The sequence below is a fragment of the Chrysochloris asiatica genome, unplaced genomic scaffold (genome assembly GCF_000296735.1).
Source record: "Chrysochloris asiatica unplaced genomic scaffold, ChrAsi1.0 scaffold00137, whole genome shotgun sequence".
Taxonomy (NCBI): Eukaryota; Metazoa; Chordata; class Mammalia; order Afrosoricida; family Chrysochloridae; genus Chrysochloris; species Chrysochloris asiatica.
This window is the reverse complement of record NW_006408655.1, coordinates 1,751,050-1,770,818: the sequence shown is the minus strand read 5'-3', so window position 1 is coordinate 1,770,818 and position 19,769 is coordinate 1,751,050. Positions and strand designations below refer to the sequence as shown.

General features: G+C 39.5%; 1 protein-coding gene across 1 annotated transcript in view; it reads left to right on the top strand.

The window, feature by feature from the left end:
* The first annotated feature begins 453 nt into the window (after window positions 1-453).
* NSUN6 (NOP2/Sun domain family, member 6) overlaps window positions 454-19,769 on the top strand; it is a 111,692-nt gene continuing 92,376 nt past the window's right edge. Inside the window, exons 1-3 of the mRNA XM_006869888.1 lie at window positions 454-528; window positions 3,282-3,437; window positions 9,320-9,399. Coding sequence (XP_006869950.1) covers window positions 454-528; window positions 3,282-3,437; window positions 9,320-9,399 — 311 coding nt within the window. The remainder of the gene's footprint in view (window positions 529-3,281; window positions 3,438-9,319; window positions 9,400-19,769) is intronic.

The window sequence follows — 19,769 nt, the reverse complement described above, 5'->3', positions numbered from 1 at the left end:
TAGCTAGGTATGTGAGTTTAGGAAGTGGAAGCTTAATTAAGTTTCCGGGAGAGTCTGTACAGGTTTGGTTTCCTGTGTGTGTCCAATTTACTACGGATTCGCTGCAAAAGCCTTTTCACTCATTCGTTTGTTCGCTTGTTTTCTACAACGTGAGCGGCACTGCCTTACGGTGATTTCCGTGAGCTGGGCTGAAGAAGGACGAAGGATGAGTGTGGTGGTGGAGGCGAGGTAGCGGCTTGTAAACGCGCCAAGCTCTAGAAAGCGTGGATGTGATGACTTCGCATTCCCAAATTAAACTCCGCGGTATCGGCATGTTTTACTGGACCTTCTAGTTGGCCTGACACTTTGTGGTTGGCTGTTCATTTGTCAAGCCACTGCTCGCTCTAGTTTGGGAAGACAAAGCCCACCCACCACCGCCTTCCAGCATTTGTCTTGGCAGAAACAATAGGAAGCATGTCTGTTTTCCCAAAAATATCTCTGAGGCCTGAGGTCGAAGACTATCTCAAAGAGGGCTTTATGAATAAGGAGGTAGGTCAGATAATAAAGATGTTAGACGATGATTCGCAAAAATGCGAATATTTACCTTCTCGGAATTGTTTTTGTCAAGTGCCGTCCAGTCGATTCTGACCCATAGCGACCCTGAATAGGGTTTCCGAGGCGTGGCTGGTGAGCTTGAACAACCGACCTTGCAGTTCAAACGGCTTTGCAGTGTGGCGCATTAACCCACAGCGCCACACCAGGACTTGTATTTTGCCTGTTAGAATGTAAGAAATAACCATTATCTTCATTGCTTGGGAATCTGATATCTTTTGGGTTCTATATTTACAGAGTTGATATTTACACAAGGCAGTGAATTTTTAATGGTAGCTTGAACTCAATTCCGAGGTACCTCTGGATGGGTTTGAACTACCTACCTTTTAGATTAGTGGTCCATCGCTTAAGCATTTGCACCAACCAGAAACTCATATTATCTTTAAAGAGATATTTGATCGATGCATTCTGAGATAAAAGGTGAATGAGGTATAACTTTTAACATTCAGGAACAAAAAACAAGGAAAATACTGCACTGAAGGGCTGCAAAGAAGAGGCCCCTGTCTTGAAAAACTCAAGTTCAGTAAAGAAAATGCATATTTACTTTTAGGGAACTTGTTCTGACACGCAAGTGGAAGGAAGGGATACAATCATTTATTGTTGCTGTTAAGTCGGTTCAGACTCACAAGGACCCTATATGGCACTGTAGGATAAGCACTGAACTTCTAACTGAAAGTTCAGTGATTCTAACCCACCAGCTACTCCTGGGAAATCCTGTATAGGGTTGCTACAGTCAGAGCCTACTGGATGGCACATAACAACAGCGTAGGGTTTCTGAGAAGCAGCTTGTGGGTTTGAACTGCTGACCTTTGGTTACCAGTCCAATGCTTATCCTACAAGGCCATACCAGGCGTGCCTCTTAAATGCTGGCAGTTGGGCTGGGTGATTTGCAGCTCTCTACATCTTGTAGGAGCTCTGGTGTGTAGTGGTTATGAATCGGGCTGTGAACCTCAAGGTCAGCAGTTCGAAACTACCAGCTGTTCCGCAGGAGAAAGATGAGGCTTCCTGCTCCCATAAAGATTTTCAGCCTCGGAAACCCTGTACAGGGTTTGTTACTAACCCTTGTTTCCTCTCCTGTGAAAATGAGAATGGTTGACAATAACCTTGTATATTTCACACATAAGTGAAATCACTGGTGTGGTTCCAGTTATGTGCCGTCAACCAGATTCTGATTCATGGTGACCCTGTATAGGATTTCCGAGGACCATCTGGTGGGTTTAAATGCCGACCTTGCGGTCCACAGTCCAGTGCTGATCCTATAGCGCTACAAGTAAATCCTTAACAATGTTTAGTCTGTTTGCTATTGGCAGTGCCCAGTATATACTGAAATTGTCACTGAATGTTGATTCTCTTCCATTGCAACCTTGTGTTCTGTCCATTTTAGCACACTGCCTTTAGGCAAACTTTTGAAAAAGTTTATTAAAAATAAAACTACTTAAACATTTATTTTTGAGATGTTACTGAAGCGATGACTTTTAGGCCTGATTTCTACGTTTTATTTGCAAAGTGTGCATGGTAAAGTTTAAATTTATCTGAAAGACCCAAGTGGAAAAAAGGAAATGTTTATCTCTTTGTTTTAAGAGGCTTAAAAAAGTAGGAGCATAGTGAGAGCAGTGGAGTCCTGGTGTGGCGCTGTAGGTTAATGTGCTGGACTCCAAAGTCGGTTTGAACAGCAAGGTCAGAGGTTCAAGCTCACCAGCCACTCCTCGGAAACCCTTTACAGGTTGCTATGAATCTGAACCTACTTGATGGCTCTTAATAACAACAATAAGAGCAATAGGATGCTCAGCAATTTTAAAAGGTTGAACATGAATTTATAAAAGAAGATCCTTATATCTTTTTTTGATACTACCCCTGCCAGTTGTATAATTTGCGAAAAGAGAACTCATCTCTTTTGTAAAAGTTTTCAAAGGTAAAGGAATTTTCAATACTTTAATAAAATCAAACTAAGATGTGGATTTGTAGTCTGCCAAGAAGATTCTGCCAGGGAGCAAATAGTGAGAGATGACAAGAACAGTGGAAATATGTGTCTCTTGAAAAGTTAATTATGAGGGAACTTAGTTGCATGAGTCTTTTATATCTACATTTTTTACAGGTATTTTTGCTACCCATATTTTTGGACTACCTATATCTGGGGGAATCTCTGGAGGCAAGGATCAGTGTTATTTACTCTCCAGACTTTGGTGCTTAACAGAATGATAAATTGTTATGCTAAAATGATGAAACAGTCGTAATGGAATACAAGAAATAGAATAAAATCCTGAATGTACATAAATGTGTGCTAAGTGTTGGTTAATGTTAAATGCCATCAAGTCAGTTCTGACTCATAGCAACTCTGTATAGGGCTTCTGAGGATCAACTGGTGAGCTTGAACTGCTTACTTTGCCCAACGTATTAACTCACAGAACCACACTGGGACTCCTAAACAAGTGTAGGTGGTATTAATATGAGTCTGTTGAAAATAGTGATAATGTTTTGAAGTTAAGACTTTGCTTTTCTAAGCTTCTTATGTTAGGCGTTTTGTTAAGGCAATTTAATGCAAGTATTCCCTTAGTGACAATATAGTAAACAGAAATGGAGCTGAACAAATGCTGAAAGATGTTTCCTTAGATGGAACAAATATGTAAACATATTTGTTTGCTAGCTTTAATTCATACCGTAAAATTCAAACATAAACTTGCTCTTTTCAGGTTGTAACTTCTTCAGGTAAACAAGAAGCTGAAAGAAAGTTTGAAACTCTGTTAAATCGCCTGTCACATCCTCCATCCTTCACAACTGTCAGAGTGAATACACATTTAGCTTCAGTACAACATGTGAAAAATCTGTTACTTGATGAACTTCAGAAGGTTTGTACATAATTTTTATGTCACGTACATAATTGCATTTGTGTAGTTTCTTAGTGTTACTGTAACAGAAATACCACAAATGGATGGCTTTAGAGAACAGAAATTTGCTTTCTCACTGTTTGTTGTTGGAAAGTACCTTTGAGTCAGTTCCAGCTCACAAGGACCCTATACAGGGTTTCTGAGGAGCAGCTGGTAGGTTTTAACTGCCAACCTTGTGGTTAGCAATCAGGTGTTTATCTTACCCTAGAAATTGATATTCAGAGCACTGACTCAAACTGAAGCCTCTTTTTGTTTGCTCTTGGTAAATTCCTTGTCTCTTTCACTTTTTTTCCTGGATTCCTAGGTCATTGCCTTATGGCATCAATCTCTCCCTATTTGTGCTTCCTTTTTCTGCTTCTAATATGGATCAGCACTGGACTGCACTTAATGATGACAGTCCCAAATGGGAATCCTGGTGTGTCGCTGTGGGTTAACACACTGGGCTGCAAAGTTGGTTTGAACTGCAAGATAAGCAGTTCAGGCTCACCAGCTGCTCCTCTGAAACTCTATACAGGGGTCACTATGGGTCGGAACTGACTTGAAGGCACTTCACAACAGCAGTGAGTCCCAAGTGGGATTACATGCACTGTTGTGCTTTCAAGTCTGTTCCTGCTCATAGAGACCCTGTATTGAGTTCCAGAGGAGTGACTAGTGAGTTTGAACCACGAGCCCTGTGTTCAGACCGAGCTTCAGGTCAAGTGCTTGCTTTATAATATGTTGTTTTCATTGAGTAGATTCTGCCTCTTGCCTAGCCCCTGTGTGTAGAGTTCAACTGTTACATAAAGGTTTTGGCGGTTGTCACCTTTTGGAAGTAGATTACCAGGTAGCTCTCTTTTTTGGGGGGGTGGGGGGTGGGGAAGCCCTGAAATGGCATCTTAGTTATTAGACTGCCACATATGAGTGAGAGTAGGATTATCTGCTTTTTTGTTTTTGTTTTTCTCTCATAAGCTTTTATTGTGAATTGAGTGATAGTTTACATGGGAGAGCATCAGCTTTACATTCATTCTATCATATTTTGTTTCATTTCAATGATTATAATCCCCTCTGTGCATCTTCATTCAACAGCATTTGCTTCCAATCCCTCTGTTTAAAAAAAAAAAATTTTTTTTTTTTGCATGTACACCAAAGCACTCAGGAATAGATAACCATTCAAATAACCAAAGAGTATATCCTGCATATCAGCCCCCTGGCTGTCAGCACACAGCCCCTCTCCCTCCTTGATCCTAGAGTCCCCAGCCGCTCCATCTCTCCCTCTCATCCTCGATGCCTCTGTCTCTGGCATCACTGCTTCTCTGCATAAGGTCCTGCACTCCAGTCTTCTCCCCTGATGGTCCCAGGGTCCTCTGCTCCTGGACTGCAAGATCAACTATGGCCCTCCTTTTGATACAAAATGTCTACCTTTACATTTGCAACATTCAAAATCAGTCCTGATAACAATTACTCACTATTGAACCACAAGAGTCTTATCCCGATCTCCTTTCACCAGTCCTATCTAGACAGGATGGAAACCCCTCAGTGGAGATTTTATGCCAGGTGTCTCTTGAACAAGGCACCTTTGGTGTTGTTAAGTACCAACTCATAGTGATCCTGTATAGGGTTTCCGAGGAGAGCTGGTGAGCTTGAACCGCTGATCTTTGGTTTCAAACTGACTTTGCAGTTCAGCGCATTAATTCGCAGTGCTACAAAGGTTCTAATTGCTGTAGTAGTTGAGTGCTTAACTGTTTGTACCACCCAGGGACTACTTCCATAGGTACAGGGCTTAGGATCTGTATGATCCTTGTGATTTTTAATGAAGGTAGGTATAATTCATTGTACTCAGTTTTGTTATTCCATAGAATATCTTACAAGGAACTCTTGTAGCATAGTGGTTACGAGTTGGGCTGCTTACCTCAAGGTCAGCAGTTTGAAACTACCAGCTGCTCTGCAGGAGAAAGATGAGGATTTCTGCTTCTGTAAAGATTTACAGCCTACGAAACTCTATGCAGAGTTGCTATGAGTCGGAATCCAACTCCATGGCACATCACCACCACCATCAAAATATCTTACAGTATTCAGGACCATCATTATAAATATCCATTTAAAGTTTTATTGTGAGCATAGTGCAGGACAGGACAATGTTTCATTCTGTTGTACATAGGGTTGATATGAGTCAGAACCAACTTGAGGGCACCTAACAACACCACTGTGGTAAAATATATATCACATAAAATTTGTCACTACATTTATGTATATAATTAAGTGGTGGGGGTAGTGTGTCATGGAGTTAGTTACGAATCATAGCGACCCTGCATAGGGTTTCCGTGGCTGTAAATCTTTATGGAAGCAGAAAGCCTCATCTTTCTCCTGTGTAATGACTGGTAGTTTTGAATGGCTGACCTCGAGTTTAGCAGCCCAGTTCATAACCAACCACTGTGCTACCAGACAACATGCAGTCATCACCACTATTTTTTTCTAAAACTCATTCATCACCCCAAATGGAAGCAGTGTACACGTTAAGCATTTACTTCCTGCCCTTTCTACCCCAGTTCATGGTAACCAGTAATTTGCTTTCTGTCTTTATGCATTTTCCTGTTTTGGATATTACATAAGTGTAATTATGCAGTATTTGTCCTTTTCTGACTTATTTCATGTAGCATGTTTTCAATGTTTAACCTTGTCACAGTGTATATTAGATTTTCATTCCTTTTTATAGCTAAATGGTAATTCCATTGCATGTGTATACTGCATTTTGTTTATTCATTTGTCTGTTGCTGGAAGTTTCATCTCTTGGCTATTGTGAGTAATGCTGTATTAAGTACTTTGTGCACAAATACCGATTTGATTCAACTTTTCAAGTCTTTCAGGTCTTGTAGGTGTATTATCCCCCCTCACTCCTTATTCCCATTGCCATCAAGTCCATTCTGACTCTTAGAAACCCTGTAGGAGAGAGTAGAATTGCTCCTTTGGGTTTCCAAGGCTGTAAATATTTATATGAGCAAAGAGTCTCATCTTTCTTCTAGGTGGGCTTGAGCCCCTGACTGTATGGTTAGCAGCTTAACCCACTGTGTCACCTGGGTCTTTTTACACTACAAGTCTCTTATTGAACCTCTACTTACGAGTCTTTTGGGAATATATGTAGGAGTAGAATTGCTGGGCCAGATGGTAGTTCTATTTTTAGGGTTTTGAGGAACTGCATATTGCCATCGACAGTGGCTGTAGCATGTTGTATTCCCGCCAACAATCAATAAGGGTTCCAGTCTCCTGACATTCTTGCACCATGTTTTTCTTTCTTTCTTTCTTTTTTTAACCTATCCTAGAGGGAGTCCTGGTGTGGCGCTGTAGGATAAGCTCTAAACTACAAGGTTGGTTTGAACTGCTAGGTCAATGGTTCAAACTCACCAACTGCTCCTTGGAAACCTTATATGGGGTTGCTGTGAGTCGGAACTGACTCGATGGCATTTAACAACAAAGAGGAGGTGAAATGGTAGCTTATGCGGTCTCCCATTCTTTAGATTGTCTTTCACATTGTTGATACGTCCTTTAATGCACAAAAGGTTTTTTATCACTTATTTTGATGAATTCCAGTTTTATCTATTTTTTCTTTTGCTGCTAATGTTTTTGGTACCATATCTAGGAATCCTTTGCCAAATACAAGGTTCTGAAGATTTACCCTTAATGTTTTTTTCTAGGAGTCTCATCATTTTAGTTCTTATCGTTAGACTGGTTAATTTTTGCATATGATATGAGTTAGGGTCCAACTTCATTCTTTTGCATCTAAGTATTTGGTTATCCAGTACCATTTACTCAGGAGATGAGAATATATTTTTGAAATGAAACAATACAAAGCATTTTTTGTTCACCCAGAAGTTTTGGTATAGCATTGCTCTTGTGTGTATGGAATAGTATTATAAAATAGCCTTTTATGAGTTTCAAATAGAAAATTTTTATTTGGTTTATTTTGTTTAACTTGTCTTTACTTTTTTGCTTTCATTAAATTTTTCATTCTGAGTTCTCACTGAGATTTGCCTCTAAAGAAAGGAAAGGTGGAGGAAAACCAATGTCTGTACAATTTATGTACTTCATAAAATGCATATAAGTATTAAATCTTTTATATTAAGTAGCTGTGGTTGATATAGCAGACCTGTTTCTACCTAATTTGTCTTTAAATTAAGGGCCAGGGGCAAATGTTGTTGCTTTAAGGCTACCATTTATATATCACAGCCTGTGATATTAGTTTATTCTACGTATGATATGCAGAAAGTTATCATTGGTATTGATTCATTTATTTCTTTTTATCTAATCTGAGTATGTTTATGGAGTGTTTTACCACTGTCTTCTTAGGAATAGGTCTATAGATTTCAAATTGTTGATAGAAGATCACATTATGAGAAGATCATGTAAACTACAAAAATTAATGAGTTGAAAAGGCTGTGTGCTGAGAGCTAGGAGGCAGGCTTGCAGAATGTGCCCCGTGGTTGTTCAAATGACTGTATATTCCTGAGTGTTTTTGTACATATCCCTCCCCCCCAAAAAAAAAACCCAAATCCCAGAGGGAATAGAAGCAAATACTGTTGAATGATGATGCACGGAGGAGATTGTAATCATTGTAATGAAACAATGAGTGTAAAACCGATGTCCTCCCATGTAAACTATCACTCAATTCACAATAGAAACTTTAAAAAAATTTAATGAGTTAATAATCCCTGGCATATATGGCAGAGACTTTTTCTCTAATATCTTCGTGTGGCTCTCTGAAAGGTACATAGTCCCTTCCATCCAGTGCACTGTGGGTGTATGCTTGTGCATACGTACATACCTGCTGCTGATGACTCGTGTGACCCTGTGCTTTACAGGGCAGAACAGAGTCCATAGGGCTTTTGGGGCTACAATCTTTATGAAGGCAGCTTGCTAAGCCTTTTTTTTTCTGTGACTCTGCTGGCTGGATATGAATCACCAATCTATAGGTTAGTAATCAAGTACAAACCTTTTGTACCACTGACCCTCTGCTGGTGAGTTGATTCCAACTCATGCAAACCCCAGATAGAGTTTCCAAGTCTGAGTCTTAAAGGGAGCAGAACTTCATCTTTCTCCCATGGAGTGGTTGGTGGGTTTGAACTCCCAACCTTGAGCTTGTAACGCAGCACATATCTTACAGTGCCAAGAAGTATCTTTATTTGTACCACCTAGGAATGGTTATCTGTGTGCAATGCCCAGTCATCTTTTGTCTGCGCTGTTCGTATGCTGCTACATATTTAGCAACCCATTTTTTTTCAGGTGAGGGGAGAGTAGTCCTGATTTGTAATATTTGCCAATTTCTGTTATATAAATACTTCCACTATGGCTGGAATTAAGGTTTCACTGTACTTATGGATTTAGGAAAAAATACACACAGTTGGCTTTTATGAGCTGGCTCTAGCCCACCACTGACCTTACTCCTGTTTCCAGTATGACAGCTAAGCAATTTGAAAATACTGAACCTCTGCTGAAAGCATCTACTGGTAGGACATGCGGTGTTGGTGCTGTGTATTAAATAGTATTTAGTTATGCATTTCATAACCTTCAGAGTTACAGTGGTCCTATGCTGAAACTTTTCTTAAGATAAACATTGTGTTTATAAAGGCAAGCAGTAAGCAAAGTTGAACTTTATAAAGAAGTCAGAATATTTCAGAATCAAATTATAGAGAAAACGTTGTTTGGAGGTTTTCTTTTATTCCTATTCATATATAATCCCATAGAATAAAGTGAAAGTGTCCCAAACCAAATTTCATGCTGTGGTTGATATTGATACTGAAAAGCGCCATAAATTGAACTTTTTCAGATATATTGATTTTTTTTTTTTTGCCTTACATGTTTATTTTTAACAGCAGTTTGAAGGATTGAGTGTTCCTATTCTTCAGCATCCAGACCTTCCGGAAATCCTACTCATTCCTGTTATTGGACCTCGGTTTGTAATTATTTCATTTTCAAATTGTGTCTTAAAAATTTGTCTGTTACAAGGATCTTTTTTACTGGTTGGTGACACTTTATAAAGTTTTCTACTGCTTGGGGTAGTTTCTGTCTTGTTAGCAACTTGTAGGCATGCACAGGTTCATTATATATGATGAACAATATTATTAAATCAGAACTAGACATGGGCCGGAATATCTTTTTTTAAATCTTTTTATTGTGAATTGAGTGAAGGTTTACATAGCAAATCCTCAGTTTTACATTCAACAAATCATATACTTGGTTTCATTTCAGTAGATTGTAATGCCCCTCCATGTAGCAACAGTATGGTCCAATGAAAACTCTGTAGTTCTTAGCAGTCCATTCCACAACGAATCATTGCGATGGTACAAGACCAGGCAGCACCGTTGCTCCATTGTGCAGGGATCAGCAGTTAGGCACTGACTCAACAACAGGTAACAACAACAACACACGTATAGATAGTTATTTTTCTTTTACTAGAAGGAAGTGTGTGAAAGGTATCATATACTCAACTGTTAACAGAATGGTTCTTTTAAGGAAGTGTGTAAAAGGTATAATATACTGAACTCTGTAACAGGATGGTTTGAGAAAAGGACTGAGTTAAGACAATTTTTACTTGTAACATTTCTGTTTTGTTATTAGCTATAAACATTAGGTAAGGAACCCAGGTAGCGTAGTACATTATGAGCAGGCCTGCTAACCTGAAGGACAGTAGTTATAATCTACAAGTCATTCCTCAGGACAAAGATGAGGCTTTCTGCTCCTGTAAAGATATACAGCTTCGGAAACCCTATACAGGGCCACTATGAGTTGGAACCGACTCGATGGCAGACTGCCACTATAAATACTATGTATGAAACTAAAAAATTGATTTTATAAGCTACTTATTTAGTTTTTAGGTGAAGTATACACATAAATAGATTTTGAGTATTAAGTTTGCTGAGTTTTGCTGAATGTATTTAACAACGAAGACAGGATCCACCCCTATGAAGATACAGAACATTTCCATGTTCCATCCACCCTGATTAAGATAGAGAACCTCAGACAATTCTGTTATACTGCCTTCTCCCTGATCAGAAAACTACTGTTCTTCTCATTTCTATCATCTTCTGTTTTATTTTGACCCCATCCGTTACAGTGTTGTTGTTAAGTGCCGTCGAGTCGATTCCGACCCATAGCAACCCTGTATAGGGTTTCCAAGGAGCAGCTGGTGAACTTGAACTGCTGACTTTGCAGTCACACGACTTTGCATTAAGTCTGACGCATTAACCCACAGTGCCACACCAGGACTCCTGTCAGTTACTATAGTATATCACAATTATAGGTCTTCTGATGTCATATTCCTTGTGAGGACATCATTGGCATGTTAAGTACAAAATTTGGTAATTTCTCATTCTTTTAAATATCCTTTAGTTTTAATTAATAATTGTTTAAAAGTTAAGAGTTTGGCCAGGACTTTTTCCTGTTTCTAAAAGTTAGACAAGCTTGTAAAAAAAAAAAAAATTAGAATTGTATATAAATATAAAGGAGCTTGGTAGTACAGTCAGTGGGCAACCAACTGCAAAGTGGGCAGTTCAAATCTACCAGTGCTCCAGGGGAGAAAGATGAGGTTGACTAATCCTGTAAAGAATACTCTCAGAAACTCTAAGGAGCAGTTCTTCTCTGTCCTGTAGGATCACTGTGAGTCAGAATCAGCTTGACAGAGGTTTGTGTCTTAGTGATCTAGTACTGTGGATGGTTTTAACAAACAAAAATTCATTCTCTTAGTGTAGCAGTCTCCGAATTCAGAATACCGTCTCTGGGAGAAAGGTCCTTGTTTCCTTTTAGCATCTATAGGCCCATCGTTACTTTAAGAGCTCCATGTGTCAATGGGCTCAGTATTTCCTGGATCTAGGAGCTTTGTAGGGCAGGAACCCCAAGTCCAAACAGCAGAGTTCCCTTCTGGATCTTCTTTCTTGGTGGTAGTGAGTCCCTCTCCCTCTGCATACATCTCTCTTCTTTTATCTCTTGTAAGATAAAAAGTGTTGCATATCACATATTGGTTTATTATATCGGAGCATATCATGGGGATCATCACATAACTGCCAAACCACTGATGATCATGGTCTTGCCAAGTTAGATTTTTTTGTTGTTGTTGTTAAGTGCTGTTAAGTCGATTCCAACCTATAGTGATCCTATATAAGGTTTCAGAGGAGCAGCTGGTGAGCATGAAGATTTTGGGAGGATATAATTTAGTCTATGACAGTGTGGTTTTGGGAATCTTCTATTACATCTCTCATCCCACTTCCTATGCCTGTTAACATTGAGTGTGAATTTTTCTAGACAGTGTCAGTGTTTATACTTGCTTTCCTGAATGCATGTGTGCATTCATGGGTACAAGTTTAGAATATATTTAGATCATACTATGTGTAATTGGGAATTTTGCTTTCCTTTTAATTAAGAAAATATTGTGGCCCTCTTTCCAAGATTTTCAATAATTATACTCATATTTGGTGCTATTTCATTCTTTCTAATAACATTTCATTCTTTCTAGTAACAATTATATTTTCTGTCATTGACCTCAATTATATTTTTTAGTCATGTAAGGAGCTCTGATAGCATAGTGGTTACGAATTGGGCTGTGAACCACAAGGTCAGCAGTTCGAAACTACCAGCTTTTCCATGGGAGAAAGATGAGGCTTTCTGCTCCCGTAAAGATTTGCAGCCTCGGAAACCCTGTACAGGGTCGCTATGAGTTGGAACTGACTCCATGGCACATCACCACCACCACCACAGGATTAATAAACATTTCTTTTCTTCACTTTGTCATTATTACCAGAAATAATTCAGTCAGTAGTCTTAGTATTTCTTAGTGCACTGGAGAAATCATATCTGTAATATAAATTGCTAAGACATGAAATTGCTGGTACAAAGATCATTCTTTTTAGTTTGAGGTATATTGTCAGATTGCTTTCTAAAGAAAATTTCATAGTAAATGTTCCCAACAATGTATGGGAGATTCTTATTTTTCCATTCTTGCCAAATCAGTACTGGCCATTTTAATTATTTTACAAGTATTTAAATGATAATAACTTTTAATTATTTTTTACTTACTTTTATATTAATAATCTCTTTTCCCTAGTCTTTGTTATGATTATTTAGACTATTCATTTAAAATTTGCTGTTGTTCGGTGCCATTGGGTCTATTTTGAATGATAGCAAACCCATGTGATGAGCATAACTATCCCACAGGGTTTTCCAGGCTGTTATCTTTACAGCAACAGATCTTCAGGTCTTTCCACCATGAAACTGCTGTTAGTTTCAAACCATTAACCTTTCAATTAGTAGCTGAGTGCTTAAACATTGCACCACCAGGGCGCCTTATTAGCAAATGACAAAAACACAAATGGTAGGTTACTGCAGGAAAAGTATATATATAAAAAAAAAATCATTTAAAATTGTTGATCAACGTGGCGGTGTAGATTTTTATGGAAGCAGAAAACCATCTATTTCCTGAGGAATAGCTGGTGGATTTGAACTGTTTTGTGCTTAGCAGTCCAGCTTGTAACTCACTGCATTACCCAGGCTCCTTGTAGGTCAACATACATATTATTAATTCCTAAAAGGAACAATTCATTAATGTCTGAAACACACCTGGCTTATTAAATTGACAAGTTTTTGTAACCTCATCATCGCGCTCAGCATCTGTTGACTTTGCACTATACAAACGAGGCTATTTGCACACTGAAATTTCCTCCATCATTTTCACCAGCCAGTTTTTATTTGCTGTGTTAATTTTAAACTATTGTAAGGATTTAATAAACATTAACATTTTAAAGCATAATTCAGAGGGAGTCAGTGCTTATTTGTAATCCTTTATGGCACAGGTTGTTTCTGAATTCTTTATCTTGATTAATCTCCATGAGGAGTGTGGCGCTATGGAGTAAGTACTTGAATGCTAACTGGAAGGTTGGCTGTTTAAAACCACCAACCATTCCTTTGAAACCCTATTCAAGGTTGCTGTGAGTTGGAACTGACGTGACAGCACTTAACAACAATAACAAGCAGTCACTTAGCAGGGTCACAGCAGCCTGCCCTACCCCAAAGTACATCTTGTATGTGTCGTGTTCGATTTCTTGCTTGAGAGTATCTGCCTGTTGCCTTTATATATAAATAATTTGGCTAAGTATAATAGGTTCTGGTCACATATGTCTTTGAGCACTTTGCAGCCATTCACTTCAAATTTTGTTATGGAGAATTCTTAGGCAAAACAACAAAAAATCCACCTCTAAATATAGTGTATTCTCATAATTCATAATACTAATGTTTTGTAAAATTGCAGCTAACACTGAATTAGTGAACACTGACCCATTACTGTAGAGGAACTACAGGATTAAGTCCCTTGTTAATAACATTTTATCAGTTAGTCAGTATGTAACCTGTTTCAAAAGTATTCATGTTAAAGACACCTTGTTATATCTTGTTGATTCACTAGTATTGAACTTATAACCAACAGCACTGCAACTCAGGCCAAATATGAAGGAAGCTTATCTAACACACGTGTGCTTAGAAACAGTAGACAGCACTTCACTTGGGGACCATGTAAAACAACAACATTAACAAAAACACAAAAGTGACAAAAACGTGACACTAAGTAGATTTCAGAAAGTACACGTATTTATAGTATGAAAGTTGAAACAAGGCAGTCTTTGGCTGGAAATGTGCTTTTCTGGTAGCTCAAAATTTTTGTTATTGTGCACATTGTTAGGGAAATGAAACTGAAATCTACTGACAATTCAGAAAATCTTTCCACAAAGTAGAAGAGAAAGAAAAACCATTTTATTGGTAACCATTACACTGTGAAACTTATGTGCTTTATGGGAAATCTGCTGAAGAGATTGCAAAGACAGAAAGGAATTTTATTCTCTTATGTAGCCAAACATGAATAATTTCATACTGTACTCAAGATACATAGTAACTAGTTTTCAAGTAAGAGAGTTGATAGCACTTTTTGGCTTTTTTGTTGTTAGGTGTCATCGAGTTGGTTCTGAATCATAGCGACCCTGTGTATAGGGTTTCCAAGGAGCGGACTTCTGGTTCAAACTGGCCTTGCAGTCCAGTGTTTATTTAGCCTATAGTGCCATAGCAGGACTCCTTAATTCACCTGGGTAATTGTGATAGCCACTGTTGGTAATTACCTTTATCCAAAGGGGGTGGGGGGAAGAATTGTTGTTAAGTGCTGTCGAGTCAATTCTGACCCATAGCAACCCTGTATGGGGTTTTCAAGGAGCACCTGGTGAATGTGAACCACCGACCTTGCAGTTCAAATGAGTTTGCATTCTGACATATTAGCCCATAGCACCACACCAGGACTCAAGTCTTTATGGTAGAAGTAGCCTTGCAACTGGAATCAAGTGCCAGCTGAAGTTAGGTTTCTATCCTCAAAATCTGGGAGATACGGTGCTATTTTCTTTGATTATATTTCAAAGAATTTGCTCTAGGTCTTTGAGGAAAAATTCCTGGGTCATAAAATTGACAGACTTACTTTGCCTTTAAAAGGATTTACATACATTTCATAGATGTGGAGAAAGAATTTACACATTTGCCAAAGTAAATACTCTTAAGAAAAGGGAAGGGGAAAGTGTTTTCCCGTTTTGTTTTGTTTTTCAACAAGGAAGAAATAAGCCTCCAGGTGGTACAAATAGTTTATACTTGATGATTAGTAAAGGTAGGCTGTTTAAATTTGCCCAGTGATGTTGCAGAAGAATGACCTGGCAGTGTTTTCTAATAAGATTTATAGCCAAGAAAACCCTGTGGAGTAGTTCTACTTTGTAACATATGGGGTTACCATGAGTTGGAATCAACTTGATGGCAAACAGCTTTAATTTTTTGTGTTTACTGGACTGCAAACCACAAGGTCTGTGGTTCAGACCCACTGGCTGTTCCTCGGAAATTCTGTACAGGGTTGCTATGAGTTGGAAACAACTAACGCACTGAACAGCAACAACAAATTGTTTTGGTTTTGTATTATATCCACAAATGTCCGTAAAAGCTTCATAAGTATTGGTTTGAAGTTTCAAATATATTTTAGCAAATAGGCAAATTCACAAATATGGAATCTCTGAGTAGTAGGAATTAATTTTTATCTTCAGTTCTGCTTAGAGAGCTAAGGAATTCTTTTTAACTTTAGAAACTTGGCCAGGCTATAGCTTGGTTTTGATTATTTTCTCTCTGTTTTTATAGAAAAACAATAAAACTTTGTAGTCACTAGATACAAGTCATAGGAATTATTTCTTCCATTATTACTTTGAATACTGTTTCAGTTACATTTTCTATGTTTTCTGTGATAAGGATAGCAGTACTTTGTATGTTAGATTTCCTGTACAGATACTCCATTCCCTGTTTAGGGACTCTCCAAGACCACGCTCAGGTTTCATGGTTTGCTAGAATGTACTCATAGGATTCAGCATATAGTCATATTCCTGGCTACGATTTATTACGTTGGTAGGTTGTTGTTGGTAGCTGTATCATCCCTGTGATTGGGATGTGGATCAGATAAGATTTTCATTGGCTGATTTTGGGAAGCAGATTGCCAGGTCTTTCTTCTTAGTCTATTTAAATCTGGAGGCTTGACCGAAACCTGTTCGGCATTGTAGTGTAATATGCATGCCTCTACTGACAGATGAGAAGTGGCTTTGCATGAGGTGCATTGGCCAGAAATTGAGCTAGGGTCTCTCATGGAAGGCAATAATTCTACTTTTGAACCACCATAACCCCATAACATTTCTGGCCAATGCACCTCATGCAAAGCCACTACATTGATATGATACAAAAACAAAAGTAGCAAAGCAAAAGTCTCATTTGGCAAAGTCTGGAGGAAACCAGGCGTCAGCTTCCCAGAAGCCTCTCCCAGTGGAGTCACATGTTTTTCCTAAGTGCCATTCCAACTCAGTAATCCTGCATAGGGTTTCCAAGGAGCAGCTGGAAGGTTTCAGCCACTGACCTTAATGGTTAGCAGTCCAGTGCTTATCCTACAGCACCACACCAGGACTCCATGGAGTCACATTGTTGTTAAGTGCTGTTGAGTCAGTTCTGACTCACAGTGACCCAGTATAGGTTTTCTGAGGAGCGACTGTTGAACTTGAACTGCCGACCTTGCAGCTCAAACTGACCTAGCAGTGTAGCACATTAACCTGCGGTGCCACACCCATGAGACCTACTTAATTTCTTCAGCAATGGATTGTGGCAGTGTGAAGTAATTGCCCATCAAGCAGACTCATTAAAGACTCAGTTTTTATTGGGGATTGGTCATGTAGATACAGTCTTAATAGCATGTACCAAAATTCCAAACTCCCAGAAGAAAAGTAGGTGTCTAACATAAACCATATTGTTGGTACAAACATTTTAGGCAGTGAGCCATTCCTGTTATTTAGTGAGAGTTCTGTTACCATTTTGGGAACTATTTATCAGTTTCCAGAAATCAGCTGAGGACCAACCATGTACACAGGCCTTTCTAAGAATTGAAATCCCAGGCCTGTTATGTTAACTCTTTCTCTACACTTCCCAACCAGTATCTTCTTTTAAATATTTTTTTGTACTTTTCTTCTGTATCCTGCATTCTTAAACTTCTCTTAGTTACAAGCACTGTTTCAAAGTGCCAAGTATAAGTAAAAATTAAATGGCATTGGAGCATACAAGAATAAGGACTGAGTGCAAGGAAATTGATAGAGATTTTTCCAAGCAGATGTAGTTCCGCTTTAACCTTGAATGTAAAAAGGAATTAGACTAATAAAGAGGTAAGGTGGACAAGGGCACGCTAAAGTGGAGGCATGAAAAAGTTTGGCCATTCATGAGAAAAGTGTTAGGTTTGGCTACTGAGTAGGCTTTGAAAGAGGTTGGTGAAAGATGAAGCTGAAAAAGTTGAGAAAGGCAAGCTATGAAGCATAAAGGTGTTTTTACTAAGGAATGGTTCCTTTTTTGCTTAGAATATAGGAGTCAAATTATTTTTATTAGTCATGATGAGATGTGTATTTTAGAAATGTAATACTGGTAATAGTATTGTTGTAGCAGCGCAAGTTAGAAAGAACACAACTCAAAAATCTTAAAGAGCAGTTTATTGCTGGTGGCCAGTGTCAGCTAAAGCCCAAATCACTCTGACCCTGAAGTGAGGAGGGGAAAAGGGTTTTATACAAAAACACAGAGTGGTTAAAACAAACAGACTTGTCTCGTTACCTGGGGTGGAAAATCCCAGCAGACCCTTATTCTATAAGTGTAAATCCACCAGTAAACTCTTATCTTGTTTGTATGGATAGGGTACGTTTTACCCTGTTTGTTCAGGTGTCCTTGGGTCATTCTGACTTTCATGTTTTTTTAAGAAGTTTATTTATTATTTTTCCATATGGTGAGGTGGGGCTGAAGGGGCAGGGTGAGACAGGGCTGAAAGGACTTAGCAGATACTTAGTTTAAATGGGGGCTGTTAGTCATGCTATAACAGTATCAAGCAATGTTCTCCAAACTGTATGCAGATCGTGACCCAAAGTGGATTATGCAATCAATTTAATGGGTTTTTGTAAGCATTCTAAGTGGCACATTTCATTATATAGGTCATTTTGCATTATACTTTGTAAAGACATTGTTTCATAAAATATTTATTGTAAATATAAATGTATACACGTATATACAAGGGGTCTTCAAAATATTTATGGAAAAATCTCATTATCTTTGGTCTCAATTTTTCCTTGAACTTTTTGAAGCCCTTTGTAAACGTACTCATACACATAGACATTTGTGAAACAGGATGTTATGTGATTTGGAAGTTGTGCAAACACCTGTGTCCACAGGACATAGCTAGCATTCCCTGGTTCCTTGGCCCAGAGGCTGTTGTGCCAAGAGCAACCTAGCCAGCTTCCACTGCAGACACCTCAGGTTAGCACTTGGTGGGTCCCACTTGGCTACCACCACCTTCTTGGCTAAGCCAGATATAGGGAACTCTCTTATGAGAACCTGCCCAGAGAGGGCAGTCCTGAGAGGGCAGTGCTGATTAAGGGGGTAGGAACCAGGGCTGAGGTGCCTGGGGTGAATAACTGCCCATTGGTACCCTATAGGATCACACCAGGCAAAATGCAGGGATTAGACACTCTGAATAGTGGGAACAGAGAGAGGTGAACCAGGGTTGGGACTTTGGGCTGGGGCTATGTACAGCAGCTTCTGTAAAATGGGACTTCAATGTCAAGATGAGGGTCTGGCGCCCTGGCACTTAGACACCTGGGTGTTCTGGGCTCACAGACATTTCTGAAACAGATGTTAAGTGTCACATATTTACACTTTAAAAAGGAAAGGGGAGGAGAAAAAGCTCCTTAAGCAATTTGGAAAGCCTGCCATAGGGTGTTGCTTCATTCACTGGAGCAGTTGGTGCCCCAGTGCTAGAGTAGTAGCTTGCTGACCAAGCACATTACAGTCTCCATGGTTCACCTTATAACTTAATTACCCTCCCCCAGTATCATTAAAAGTGGTTTCCAGGGGACTTACGGTGTTGGCGTCAGTGGAGAAAGTCAGGTAGGGAAATCTCTGTGCTAGAGAGGGACAGAGATCTCACACAAGAAGCTCTCACAGAACAACTCCAGAGCTCCGGATCTTCCCACACTGGCAAGTAAAATAAATCACGATATTAAGGAAAACACTGCGATTTAGGAATTGGGAGAAGGGACTCCCTCTGTGGCTACCCCACCCTGGCAGAGTTTAGAGGGTGGGGCTACAGCCATTCTGGCTCAGTGAACCTGCCCTAAAAGTGGTGCAGAGACACTTGCATAAAGAGGTGCTGGAGATGCTACACATTTCTCCCGCATCTTCCCTGGAGCTCCTTCTTCGCTCAGCCAGGACGCCATCAGGCAAGTGGACTTGCACCCCAAAAAACAGCCCTGACCCTGCAGTTCCCCCACGGTACAGAGAGCCGAAACTTGGTGGCCACTAAGGATGTCAGCTGCAGAGATACAGCCCAAGATTGATTTGAGCTAGACCCTTGGTCGCTGTGCCTCTTAGAGTCATTTCCAACTCCAGGCGATCCTGCGCGGAGTTTCCGGGGCTATGGGTCTTTGCAGAAGCAGAGTGCCTTGTCTTCTGCGGAGCAACTGGTGGTTTCAAACTGCTGACCTTGTGGTTCGTGGCCCCATTCGTGGCCGCTGCACTACCTAGGCTCTGTGTGCAGGACCCTTATAATATAATCTGTAAAACCCCAAAATAAAAGGACTCAACCAGCTTGAGAAATGCGCTATACACATGCAGACACCTAACTGACCTTCAGAGACAAAAATAGTGGACAGTCTTTCTCCCATTAACTTCTCAATATCTACCTGCGCACCTCTACTGTAC